Here is a 14,472-nt window from a genome sequence, read left to right on the forward strand (position 1 = left end):
CTTGGAGCTGTCCGCCCCTCAGATCCATTCTCAACTGTTTGCCGTCTGGACCTGCGACACAGCTGATGTCCTGTGATCTCTCTCTCCATTTTCATCCTGGGGATGTCCTTCATCTCTCCTACATGGGATTTCCTATTCTCTGGATCCCACACCATTATTTTTCCTAAGCTTTCTGAGAAAGAGAACAGTTGCACTTGGCATGTCTGAAAATCTGTTTATTCTAGTCTTACACTGATTGCTTCAGCTGAGGATGGAATTCTGGTTTGGGAGCCATTTTGCCTCAGGATCTTGAAGGCATTACTCCCGTGCCTGGAGTTCTCTGTGGTGTCCATTTCCTCTGCTCTCTTAGGATTGGGATGTTTGGAGTGCCTTCCAGTGATCCTCCAATTTTTCTTAATGTCTCTTTTATATATTGTTGTCTTCAAAGATTTCTGGGCAATGTAATCAGTGTGATGCCCCAAACCTTTCATCGATCAAAAAATACTCTTACACTTTTCATTTCCAAGAGCTCGCCTTGTGTCTTTGAACATTCCTTTCGTATATCCTCTGTGTCTTGTTTTGTGGATGTAGTTTATTTTCTTGTGTCTCGAAGGGTAACATTTGTGTTAGGCACGGGGCAATCCGTGAAGGAGAAATAAGCACAAGGAGAGAAAGACTTACTCGCCTTTAATTTTTGTTTTAAGTTTCATTAAGTGCAAGACAAAAATTCTTCACCCTCCTTATTTACATGTATTTTTTTTTTCCATGTTGCTTTCTTGAAAGCCATTTTCTTTCTAATATTTGTAATATTGCCTTGACTTTTCTTACCCCTTTTGGATGAGTGACTGCACTTCCCTTTCTCAACTTGTGGAAAATATAAAGGTTAGAGAAGAGAACTGTAATGCCTTAAATCAATACATTTTGGGATCATTTACTCCCAAACCATACCAGGCAGGTAAGAAAAGATAAATGCACAAGTGGTCTGCCATTAATGACTCAGAGTCAAGACTCCGACCTGCATGGCCACAGCGTGCTCTTCAGGTAGGCATCCCCCACCCCCCACCCCCTCGGAGCTCTGCCTGGATACAGGTGGCCCAGTCGTGGCTCTAGCCCGTGAAGGGTAGTACCTCTCACCCTCAGCTCTGCAGAGGGATTTTCAGGACCTGCATAGATGGGTTTCTTATTTACCAAGGCCACTAACAATAATCCAGCTGGGTGGTTTTCTAGATATCCAATTTAGGGCATTTCTCTCTTCTGCCCACATTCACTTCCACATTCATCTAGGCTCTTTCCATTGATGGACGATGGTGGGTGCAGGGGAATTGTGTCTTTTCCAACTCTGAGACTGTTTTATGTCTAACAGTACGGAAGAGGTGACAACCTATGAGTCTCCTTTAAACAAACAGCCTACTTTGATCATTTCAGCCTGTTCTCCCGGGAAGCTCTATCTCATCAACATCGGACTCTGGTTTTCATAGAATCCTGTGCTTCCTCCTCCAAAAGGACAGTGTTCCTTTGGATTTCTTACCTGGCTTCTCACTCCTTGCACATCGCCCTGTGCTCCAGGAGCCAACAACAGTGCCCGGCATCACACGCCATCCCATCATATCCAGACAGTTGTTAATGAAATATAAATGTGTTTTATTTGTTCTTACGTTTGTTGTAAACATAATTAGCATTCTCCTTCTTCTCAGACATGATACTTAATAGGTCCTGTAATCAAACTTCCGACTGATTCTTAACATAGATGTAATGTAAACTCATTTAAACAAACTCTAATTATAAACAGAGGCACAACGTCATCCCATTGATTCAAATGATAGTCTTACCCATCTTCCTTTTAGTTTGTTGCTTCATTTTTATTTGCCGGCGGGGAGCCCTTTATCATACAGTAAATGGGCCAGAGACTGAGTGGAGTGAAAAATTTTCATCATAAATGTATCCTCTTATGTTCACTTGATGTGTTCGCCCAAGATTTTGCACTGCCAGTGCACGAAGTTGCGTGTCTCCTGTCTTGCATTCACCTGTACTGATTATTCCCATCTGATTCTTCCGTTTGACTAGTCTGAGGTTCGATTTGCCAGTCATTCTTCCATTTCTTCAGAGTTTTCTATCATTTTCTTAAATGGCATTTTGTCTTAGGAATATTGTATATTGTTTCTCATCTAATATTGAATGAGTGTCTCAGAGTTTGTTCATGCTGTTCTCAAATTTTATATACCTTAAAACCTTTGAAAACATAAATGAAGCTTAAGGAAATGAAGCTTAAGGAAACACAAAATTCTTTCAAAAAACAAATGTGTGAAAGTGCAAATAATTGTAATTTTTAAAAACCACTGCTTGTTACCTATCACTGTCAATATTTAATAATTAAATAAGACAATTATTTAATTATTAATTATTTAATTATTTAATTATTTAATAATTAAATAGACATAGTTTTTGAGTGGCCATTGCATGCAAGAGATTATTAGCCAAAATGAAATGAAAACCTAGTGACATCTAGATTTATTTCTTCAACCTTTATCTTTCTCCTAAATTCCATATTTGAATCCAGACCTTCCCCTTTTTATTTCAGTAGTCAAATACAATTGTATACTTCTCAGAGTTAGAAAGTTCTTTTTCTCTACCTTCACCTCATTCAAAACTCCAATTAGATAATTTCATATCATGTCTTGTGTCATAACCTTTGGTTAGTACCAGAAAGTTCAATATTGCCTACTAAATTGAAAGTCAGTAAAACATGCATTAAGTGATGCCTAATACTAAGTCATGAACCATTCTTAAAAATGTCTTGCTTTTTTAAATACTTCTTTATGTTTATGATTGTCATAATTATTCTAAAAATGCATAGAAAAGGATGGTTTGACAAAAATTGGCAGCAATTTTATTGGATTGTTTAGATCATGTTATGCCTTTCCTTTCAGGTCTGGTATCTTGTGTGTGTGTGTGTGTGTGTGTGTGTTCCTTTACTTACATGATTTTTGTCACTTACTCTTATGAGGCACAAAGGCTGAATCATCTAACTGATATATAATTTGAAATTAAGCAAGAACATTTCTATTGTTGATATTATCAAATTTTACTTAGTATCTTAAAATATCTTTTAAAAACTGTGTTAATTCACTTTTACTTAGTTTTTAGTAACATTACATTTATCATCTACTCAGCATCAAATAATTTGATAATCCCTGGATACTATGTGTTCTATTTCTTAATTTAGTGATTAATACTGAGGAGGAAGAAATGAACCTTTATTTTCCTGTCATCTTGCCTGATTAGCAAAGAGTCTCCTAAAATGAAAAAATGACAATAGAAAAAAAAATGACAATAGATTCCATAAGAGAATCAAAACAGAATCCCATCACCATTCACACACACATTTATGTCAGCCTTTTTCTTTCTTTTTTTTTTTTTTAAGAAGATGTTATTTATTCATTCATGAGAGAGAGAGAGAGGCAGAGACACAGGCAGAGGAAGAAGCAGGCTCCATGCAGGGAGCCCAATGCGGGACTCGATCCCAGGTCTCCAGGATCAGGCCCTGGGCTGAAGGCAGCGCTAAACCGCTGAGCCACCGGGGCTGCCCCAATGTCAGCTTTTTTCCATCAGGTCTTCTAACCTTGAATATAGAACATATTCATTTTCATATGATGATACAGATCACTATGTTGTGTTGCAACTGTAACAAAGAATTATAGCTGTTCTTTATTTGATCTCCTAAAGATCCAAAGATGTTCAAGGATTAGGTTTGCTTAGTCTTCCCCATAGTGTCATCTGTTATTGGAGAAGGAGATCTAATTTGCAATGGATACAAAACTATTTGTCATTTTGCAGGTTTGCCAAAAATAAATGAAACTATTAATTACTACATTTTTGAGCAGCTGTTAATAAATTGGGACAGAATAACTGTTCATTAGAGTACTGGTTAATGACATGGACTAGATCTGTTCAGTGTTGCTTTTCACAGAAATGTATCAACAAAATTAAATGTATTAACAAAGTGATGCTTCATGTTAATTTTTAAGATGAGAAGTTACCTACCCTATGTTAACAAATTTAGGATTTTAAAACAAATCCTCTTCTGTCATATTAAACTAATAACCCAACACCATATTTTAAAGCAACCTAGATCACATAACATTTCATGTTTTATATACTTTATATGTCCAAAATAATGACTTGAAACTGCTTTCAAATACTAATGTTAAAAGTAAAAGGTCTAGTGCTTTGTTTTTACTTTCTAAATCTAAAATTAGCGTTAAATTTCATTGTTTCAAAAAAGTTTACCCAATCCTCCAGATAGGAAAGAGTCTTTTAGATTTTTTAATCCATTCATATGTATGCATGAATGAACACATAGAATATATTTACATATTCCCTTTAATAAAAATGTATGCATTCCATATTTGCTTAATTGGAATCTATTTAATTGAATATGTGTTCTAATTTCTTAAAATTTTTGAATAGCTTCTAGGTGTGGATATTTATAGTAGAATAATTAGAAAAATATCCCATATACAGCATAAAGTGATTTCTAAGGAATTAATCTGTTTTATACTATATGATCAAATTGTTGTATTAAAAAAAGGCACTATTCTCAAATTGCCAGTTCTCATGCCTCCTGTCCCTTTGGCATCTAGAAATTCTGACCTTCCTTGCCAAAATTTTAAATTGATGATTACAGAGACTTATTTAAACTATGACTATACTAAATAAAATTACTTAATCAGCCAATTAGAATTTTGAGAGATTGCTTTTCACTGTATTATGAATAACCCACACAGACCAAAAAAAAGGGATTTGCCATTTGGAAATAGGTAATGTTTCCAGTGTGTGGTAAATTAAAAAAGCAATCAAGTACTTCCTGGTGAAATATTCAGGACGATGTCCCCTCTTTTGTAAAATCTGGTAGATAGATTAAATATTTTCAAATAACTAAAAGTATGCACAGCCTCTCACCTCTTGAACAGCAGTTGAATTTGGCCACAGTCTCTAATAATGGAAAGTAACACGTGAAAGCCTTTTCAGTAAATGTGTCTTGTGGAGTCCATGTCCTTCAGACAGGTGTCTGTTTCACAGTTGGCACTTTCCAAATTGGTCCTGTGATTAAATGAGCATGGACACAAAACTAACCTTTAACTCCCAGAGATGGTTCCCCTAGGAAATGATGGTGGTCCACCTGCAGGGCCATCTATTAACAACAGCTGTATCTCCACTGCTGCCCAGGTTATAAATTCGTTATGGGTACGTTTGGGGATCTGATCATCCAATGTGTGTATGTGCCAGAACACTCCCCAAAACAATAAGCATTCCTAATTTATTAGTAAAAGAGGTGCCGTGCAAGTTAATATTTTAAACCAGGAATATAATAAACAACAATTACTACTTGATAATTTGTACCTTACAGCCTGGAGAATAAATTCATAAATTCATCTGCCACATTGACAACACTTTGAATTTAAAAGTACTATTTTATGTCTATAGAAAAGAAATTACACCAACTCTTGAATTTTGACTACTATAGGCAGAGATTGTCCTGCAGTCCAAAACAGATACTCCATATATGTGATTAGAATGTTTTATGTAATAATTTATAAAAATATTCAAATATTAAACACTTAACTATTCCTTGTTGTAGTTGACTTTAATTAACTTTCAATTAGGAGGCAATTATTTTTTAAAAATAAATCAGAAAATAATGTCTCAGAGTTAGAACTATGTTTTTAAAAGAATCCACTTCTTTATAATCAGTACTTTTCCTCATCCTTTCTCTTCAGAAATATTTTTCATCACTCTGTAGTGATTTGTTTGTATACCAAGATATTGTTGGGAATTTACGTTGTTTATTTCATATACTTCTGATCAATTCCAACTCATGCCCAATTATATTACACTAAATTAACATAATTCAACAGATGTTGATATTTAAATGTTTTCTGGCATTCAAATCTTGGACAGCTGTCTTTGAGCTTGGGGAAAAGGCAAACATTTAGAGTTAAATGCTGAACATATGCTTAAATTACTAATTAGAAAGATGGAATAAAAACTATGCATTATCCTTTCTAAGGACAATAAACCTCAGATAGGGATTTCTGTAATCTTTTTATATCAAGTTACAGTCCAGAGGCGTACTCAGACTAGAAGACATCAGACTTCATGGATAACTTAATTTAATTTCAAGTTTGATCACTTAAAAATTATGGAGAGTGTCACTAAGATTTGAAAACCTAGAATGACTTCAAACTGGCAGTTTTAAGAGTTGAAAAGATGCTTTTCACTTACAATGTCAGGGTGGTAAAAGCAGTTTTTAACAATACTTAATTATGGAAAATCTATCATATGCAGAGATATGGAGAAAAATATAAAGTTAATGTGTCTCTCAAGTGGCTTGGGTAATTATCAGTGTATGGCCAACCTAGTTTCATCTATATCCCTACCTATCCCTTCCTCCAGCCCTGAAGCCCATCCAGTATATCACTTCAAATGAAATGTCATCAGTATGTTTCTCTAACAAATAATAGCCTCTTTTCAAGGAAAAGAAGCCACACTACCATCATCACATCTATTAAAACAAAAACTTCTTAATATATATTAATATATACAGTTGATAGTCACATTTCCCCAATTATTTTGTAATGTTTTATTTTATACATTGTTTGGATTTGGATCCAAATGAGGTCTATCTCTTACAATTGGTTGATACACATCTCTTTAAAGTTCCCTTTGATTTATAAATATCCCCTCCTGCCAGCCTTTGTTTTTTTTCCTTGAAAGTTTTCGATGGCAGAAATCAGATTGTTTGTTCTATAGTTTGTCACCTCTGAGGAATGCTGCTGATATTATCTACATTGTGTCATTGCCCATATTCCTTCTGTCCCTTGTGTTTCCTGTAATTGGTATTTAAATCTAGAGAATTGATTAGATTCAGGTTGTTTCGTTTTGTTTTGTTTTGGCCAAGGCTGTATCTTGTACTTCTCTAGTTTCTGTGTCTCTCTATGATTGATTAGCCATGATGATCCCAAATTCATTCATTAAGGGTTACCAAATGGTGATATGTTAATTCTATCATTTCACTTTTGCTTACTGGTTGGATTACTTCTGTTAAAAATTTCCCCCTTTTCAACTGCTTGATTACTTTGAAGGCACAGATCATGTAGGAAACGCAAGATAAATACTTGATCTCTTCCCTCAGTTATCAGTTTTCAGAATTAATTGGTTCCTTACATTTTCCAAAGGTGACCAGTGAAACTTGATTCTATTTTGTTTTTAACTCATTTATTTTAAACACATTTGATGGGTTTCAGTTTATTATTTATTATCCTAATTGATGTTGAAATTGGCCCATTTCTGGGCAATGGAAGATTATTTATATTGGTTCCTCAGTCTGTTTCTACTACTCTTTGCTTTTCTTCCTAGCCATCTGGTATGTTTACAGTTTCAAGGCTACATTGGACCTTTCCTGGCCTAGACCAAGAATCAGCCATTTCTTTAAGAAGGGAAATAGTTTTAGAAAGTACAATCTGGATGGTAGTGATGTCATTATTTCTATTTTTAATGAAATGAGTTAGGATCTTTTTTTTTTTTTTTTTTTTTTTTTTTTTTTAACATACTGGCTTATACTGATAGTCCTGGCTCAAATAAAAGCCTTCAGTGTCTTCGTACTTTCCATCATAGATGATAGTCTTTTTTTCCAACATTGAAAATATTACTTCTCAGTGACACCTTAATTTACAGTTGACCCTTGAACAATATGGGGATGTGAGGGGCACCAACCCCCTGTGCAGTCAGATTTTCTTTGATAACTTTTCACCCCCTAAAACCAACTAATAGCCTACTGTTGACCAGAAGTCTTACTGATAACATAGTCAATTAACATATTCTTTGTGTACTATATGTATTAAATACCGTATTCTTACAATACTGTAAGCTAAAGAAAAAAATGTCATTAAGAAAATCAGAAGGAAGGGGCACCTGGGTGGCTCAGTTGGTTGTGTCTGACTCTTGGTTTTGACTCAGATCATGATCTCAGAGTCATGATCTCAGGGGTTGTGAGATCCAGACCCAAGTAGGGTTCCATGCTCAGTGCCAAGTCTGCTTGAGATTCTTTCCTCCTCCTTCTTCCTCTTCCTCTATCCATCCTCCTGCTCATGCTCTCCCTGTCTCTTAAATAAATAAAAATCCTTTTAAAATTCATAAGAGGGTTCCCTGGGTGGCTCAGTCAGTTAGGCGTCTGTCTTCAGCTCAGGTCATGATCTCAGGGTACTGGGATGGAGCCCTTTATCAGCATCAGGCTCCATGCTCAGCGGGGAGCCTGCATCTCCCTCTCCCTCTGCCTGCTATTCCCCCTGCTTGTACTATTTCTCTGTCAAATAAATAAATAAATAAAATCTTTTAAAAAAATAAAGTCACTTGAAATAATTTCTAAATATACATATACCAATGTATAATTATATTCTTTAGTTTCATTTTAATATTCAGGAGCTGCTTTTTTAAAGTTTAATTCTGTTATATAATGACATAAAAATCGTTACAGGTTTCAAATCTCCACCAAAAAATCCACCAAACAAGTCTAGCCTCTACACTGTCCCCTCAACAGGGGGTAGGTAGTTAGCTGTTGTTCTGTTTTGTTCTATTTATGGTTTATCCTTCCATTGGCCTTTTTTTTTTTTTTCTATCTTTAGGATAAGCAGATATGTCTTTCTTTCTATTTTTCTTTTCTCTTGCTCTCATTTGCACTCTGGCATAACATTTGACATTTCAGAAGACTTTTTATTTTTTCTAATAAGTACTTTAACACGAATACTGTGGACAGTAGAGGCTATTTGGTGTTGGTTCCCTACTGTGACCTGTACTTAAGTTAGCTACTAACCTCTTCTGCCCTTCTCATTCTTATCCTAAAGTATTGGATATGAAGTAAATGATACTCTGCTAATAGCTATCAGCCAGTCAGCAAACTCATTCTATTTTCCTATATACTTTTCTTTTTTTAAAAAAAGATTTTATTTATTTATTCATGAGAGACACAGAGAGAGAGAGAGAGAGAGGCAGAGACACAGGCAGAGGGAGAAGCAGGTTCCATGCAGGGAGCCCGATGTGGAACTCCAGGATTGCACCTTGGGCCAAAGGCAGACGCTCAACCACGGAGCCACCCAGGCATCCTTCCTACATACTTTTCATTTCTTTCCCTTTTTTGGCAGATTTACTCCGTGTACGTTGACTGAAGCATATAACCATTCAATCCTGTGCTGTCTTCTTAGTTTTAATTTTCGTCTCAGTTCTAGTCCAGTTCATTTTGTATAAATTCTGCAAATAAATATAGTGTTAACGATCCCCATTAGATCTGATGTCAGTGCTTCTCTAGTTCTTCTTGTTTTCCTCTGGAAGGGCTCATGGGAACAGTGTTCCTTGAGTTCCTGCATGTTATTAAGGGCTTTTCCATGACCTGTACATGTGAAGGTCTCTTTGGCCAGATTTACAATCCATGGTTCATATCTCCTTTCCTTAATACATAGTTTCCCCCATTGTCTGTATAAAACATTGTTTTCAATGTCTGATAGAGTCTGCTTTTCTTTCATGTTTAAGTGACTAGGTTTTGGCTGAGTGCTCAATGATATATTCCTTTTTTTTAAAGCCCAAGAGTTTGACTAGACTATATTTTGGTATTAGTCATTCTAGGTGTTTTTTCCCAAGAATGAAGTATGGTAGTTGTTATTATTCTTGAAATAAATTTTAAGAATTCCTCCAGTTATACTTCTTCATATTCATTTTGTTTCATTCCTTTGGTTTTGATTCAGAAGTTTCTCTTCCACATATATTGGCTCTCCTTCGCCTATCTTTCATAGCTATCACTTATCCTTTTTCTCCCTCTTATTTTTAATGTTATATATGTTGCATCCTATTTTTCATTAACTTTTCCTATTCTCTTTTATCCTATTTATTCATTCTTATATTCTAGTCTAGGTTCATTTCTGAAATGATTTTTTTTTTACTTTTACTCCTAATTATTTCCTGGATGCTGTCATCACTCTTGGCTAGTTGTTATTGTCAGGGGTTTTGGGCTATGCTACATGTTCTTATATAGATTCAAAAACAACAGTGCCACTGCTACCATACTCCCAGAATATTCTGATTATGATTTTTTTCTTAGAATTACAGGATTCCAGAACTTCTTCAATTTTTTAACATCCTTATTTATAAGTGGGGAAAAAAGTGACTGGAGTAATAGAGGTCAGGGCTGCCATTCCTCTACTGATCCATCTAGTGTGTCATGATTTTCTAGTCTTTTGGCATAGTATTGTCTATGTTTTTAGGGGTTTTTTTTAGTGATGCACCATGCACTACTTCCACACACCTTTAAAGACTTTTTGCACCAAGTGTATAAAAGGCACTTGTCTAGGTAATACATTTGGAACCCACATACTGTGTACAGTCCTTGCATTCCAGGATCTTATATCCTAGTCAGGAAAACCTGGGCACCCTCCATTATTCTTTTTAGTCTCTCTCTCTGGTCCCCTTCATTCATTCTCCATAACATGGCCAGAAAGACATTTGGAAAACCCAAATCTGTTTGTGTATTTTAAAAAATTCTTAATGGCCCCTTGTGCACTGTTCATAGGTTGTAAATTATTGCCGTGACCATGGAAAACAGTATGGAAGATCCTCAAAAAATTAAAAACAGAACTACCATATGATCCTGCAATTTCACTTCTGGGAGTATATCCAAAAGAAACAAAAACATTAATTCAAAAAGATATCTGCCCCCCATATATGAATTTTTTTTACAGTGGCCAAGACATGGAAACATCCTAAGTGTCCATCAGCCTTGAATGGATCAAGAAATTGTATGTATATATATATATATATATATATATATATATATATATATATATATATACACACACACACACACACACACACACACACACAATGGATTATTTAGCCATAGGGTGAGGAGAAAAGAGCAAATCCTGCTACTATTTGAGGCAACATGAATGGACCTTAAAGGCATTATACTAATTGAAGTAAGTCAGAGAGAGGTAATACTTCATAGTCTTACTTAAATGTGAAATTAAAAAAGAGAAAAAAAAAAAAAAAAACTCCTAGAAAAAGAGATCACATAGTTAACCAAAGGCAGAGAGTAGGGAGGGGGAATTGGAAGAAGGTGATGGAAAGATAACAAACTTCCAGTTGTAGGATAAATAAGTACCAGGAAATATACGACATCACGACCACAACTAACACAGCTATATGATTATAGGGAAGTGGTTTTTCCTTTTTTCTTTGTTTTCTTTTTATTGTAACTATATGCAAAGATGAATGTTAGCTGAACCTACTGTAATCACTTCAGAATATATGTAAATCAAACCATCATTCTGTACACCTTAAACTAATATCGTTATATATGTCAGTTATTTCTCAATAAAACTAAAAAAAAAAAAAAAACACATACAAACAAATAGATGCAAAGACAAACACACAAATTCCTAATGGCTTCCCGTTGCCTTTAGGATCAAGTCCTAAATGTGACTTGCAAGGCCTGTCTTGATCTAGCTGTTTTATGATTCCAGCCTCATCTCCAAATATTCCCTACTTTGAACACTATATACCAGCTGCAATGAACTTGTTTTAGTTCCTCAAATAAACTCCGCCCTCTCTGTAGTCGAATTTAAGATTCATAAAAAGGATATAAAGTCCTGTGAGAAATCAACTTGACAACCTATGATTTGATATACTTTGTTCTGTTGTATTACATAAATGACACATCTGCATGTTTGTTTATAGAATATATTTAGACCTCATTAGCTAATGATGAATCTATTATATTCCCCATTCGCAGCATAACAACAAAATACGTTCTGGTCCACAGAGTTTCTCTACTTTTTTGGGCTTATGATTGGCGGGGGGCGGGGGGGGTGGTAGGGAGGAGGTGACAGAATCAGTACAATATTGAGTTTACCATATACAAATTCCCTTTGTCTGTGAGAAATTATAGTTAAAACTTACTGAGAGCATGCTGCGAGCCACACATTCAACCCTCACGTCAGTTCTTTGAGATTCCATTATTATCTCCATTTCTCAGATGGGAAAGGCAAGGTGTAAAAATTAAGTAGCTTGCCCACTTTTGCCCAGGTTGTTAAATGGGGAAGCACCAATAAAACTTCATCTCTTTTGGCTACAAGATGCACACGCTTAACCACTGTGCTGTATTGCCTCTCAAAATAAATGGATATGTCAGTAAGAAGGACGAAAGACAGAATTTAAAGTATATTAGAGGCGCCTGGGTGGCTCACTAGGTTGCATCTGCCTTCAGCTCAGGTCATGATCCCAGCATCCTGGGATGGAGCCCCAAGTCTGGCTCCCTGCTCAGTGGGGAGTGTGCTTCTCCTTCTGCCCCTCCCCCCTGCTCATGTTCTCTCTCTTTCTCGCTCAAATAAATAAATAAGATCTTTAAAATAAATAAAGTATACTACCTAAAATTGAAGGAAAAAATTTCCCATTGTTTTTATAGTTAAATACCAAAATAGCTAAGATTCTCCCAAGTGTTAACAATGCATTTTATCTCATTTAATTTCCAAGATTACCCTGTGAAGTAGATACTGTTATTATTCCCATTTTGCATGTGAGGAAACAGAGAAAGGGGTCCAGTAACTTTCCCAGGTCAAATGCTGGATACCTTACATGGTAATAATCTTTTTCCCTGAGTCTTATTTACGTACTTGACCATGTTTTTAAATCTACTATCTTGTTTTTAAGCAAAACTGTTGATTCTTCTAAAATAGTAATTTTAGACATTTTAGATTATTTGTACATTATTTAAGAAAGAAAGTGGCAACATTTGAAAACATTACTAAAATGATTATTGTCTATTTGACATTCAGTTTCTGAATTTTAAAAAATATAGAGCCCTGCTTGTTTTTCTAAAGAAATGCATTATGTAAATGAGAAGAGGAAAGACTTCATTTTTATTTGAAGTTAATATTTGTTAGTATACTTCTCCATATACATTTAAAGACAATGGACCTTCCAAATATAAAGAGTAGTAGACTTGAATTACCAGAATGAGAAAGAATGTCTGGTCAGAGATCTTGATGGCATAACTAATCCTAAATATAAGCTAATGCATTCCAACTTTGTAAATATTACAATTGAATTGAATTACAGGATTCCTGGAATACTCTTTCTCTTGATTATTGAACATTAGTGTTCAGATAGTCAGCACAAGCCCTCTGGTACCTTTCATAGCTATTACAGCATATTTCACAGTCTAGTAAACATTTGCTAACAAGTGTGTAAAAGTTTTATGTACATTTTGTTCATTCGTCTGCCAAAAACTACCGTGGAAGAGAAGGAACCGAAAGCATTCTTTTCATAAAGTTACACTTAGCAACTTAGCAAAATGCAAAATTATGTAAAAAGGGAGACATTCTTGCATCAGATGCCTGCCTATACTTTAAAAGCTGACTTACATGTACAAGTTTGATTTTGCACATATTTATATCTTGAAGCCCAAGATAGAGGCTGAATAAGTTTTGTGATTTTTCTATTCCCATCAGTAAGCTTTTATTTATTACAGAAATCAAAACCTCAATAAAGATATTGATTATCATAAAAACAAGTTACTATCAAAACTCTGGCATGCCTTGTTAAATTTTATTCAATAATGATTTAATAAGTGCCTGTTGTTACCAAGGCTTATAAGTGCTGAGGGAAATTTACTTAAAAAAATAAATGTGCACCCCACTGCGTTCAAGGAATATACAATCTGAGTAGAATATTGGTTCATGTAGATATATAGCTGTAGCTTAAAGCAAAAATCATTGTTTTCTCCTAGGAGTGAGAGATTATTCTGGCAATTGCACTTGGATAAGGCTGCATAAAGGAGTTTACATTTCAGCTGAGTCATAGATTCCCAATTGAATTCCACCAATAAACAATGATTTAACCTAAATTCAGATAAGTTTTTATTTAATGGTAATGCTAAACATTCCACGTATTCCATAGTAGAAATAGTTCCTTACATGTTTCAGAAGTTTAAGACATTCTGGCCTACTATTAAAATATCTGATCTTTATTACCTCCTCAATATGGAGGTGAAAGTGGCAACCTTTGCTCTTTGGTGGTCATACTCTACAAAAATCCATTACAGCATGTAGAATTATGATATCACTGTAACTCCCCTCTCAACCAGTCGTCATGGGACACTTTACAGAACATCAAAGCTGAGCTCTGAACCTGTATTTGCCAACTCGACCATACAAGTAAATTGTCAACTCTACTGAATGAGCAATGCCTCTCAACTTCCAAAGCTGCCTTGGAAATGGATCTACATGTGACTCGATCTCTGCTTTAGGGCAATAACTTTTTGACTATAGCTGCAAAACAATCCAAGGCTATGTCTACCAAAAATTATGGACAGGCTTTTTTTCCACTGAATTCAACTATCGATTTAGTTAATAAGCTGATTAATTCAGCCAAATAGGCCACTTCACTCTT

The 14,472-nt window shown here is 35.1% G+C and overlaps 1 protein-coding gene across 5 annotated transcripts in view; it reads left to right on the forward strand.

Annotated features, from left to right (window-relative positions):
• The window catches only part of GPATCH2 (G-patch domain containing 2), a 170,445-nt gene that overhangs the window by 129,908 nt on the left and 26,065 nt on the right, over nt 1-14,472 (forward strand). Inside the window, exon 9 of one of the 5 annotated variants that reach the window (XM_077886676.1) lies at nt 13,811-13,941. The exons of the other annotated variants lie outside the window; for them this stretch is intronic. Coding sequence (XP_077742802.1) covers nt 13,811-13,856 — 46 coding nt within the window. The 3' untranslated portion in view covers nt 13,857-13,941. Of the gene's footprint in view, nt 1-13,810; nt 13,942-14,472 lie in introns of those variants that run through there. 5 annotated transcript variants of the gene reach the window in all.

Source organism: Canis aureus, chromosome 38 (genome assembly GCF_053574225.1).
Source record: "Canis aureus isolate CA01 chromosome 38, VMU_Caureus_v.1.0, whole genome shotgun sequence".
NCBI lineage: Eukaryota > Metazoa > Chordata > Mammalia > Carnivora > Canidae > Canis > Canis aureus.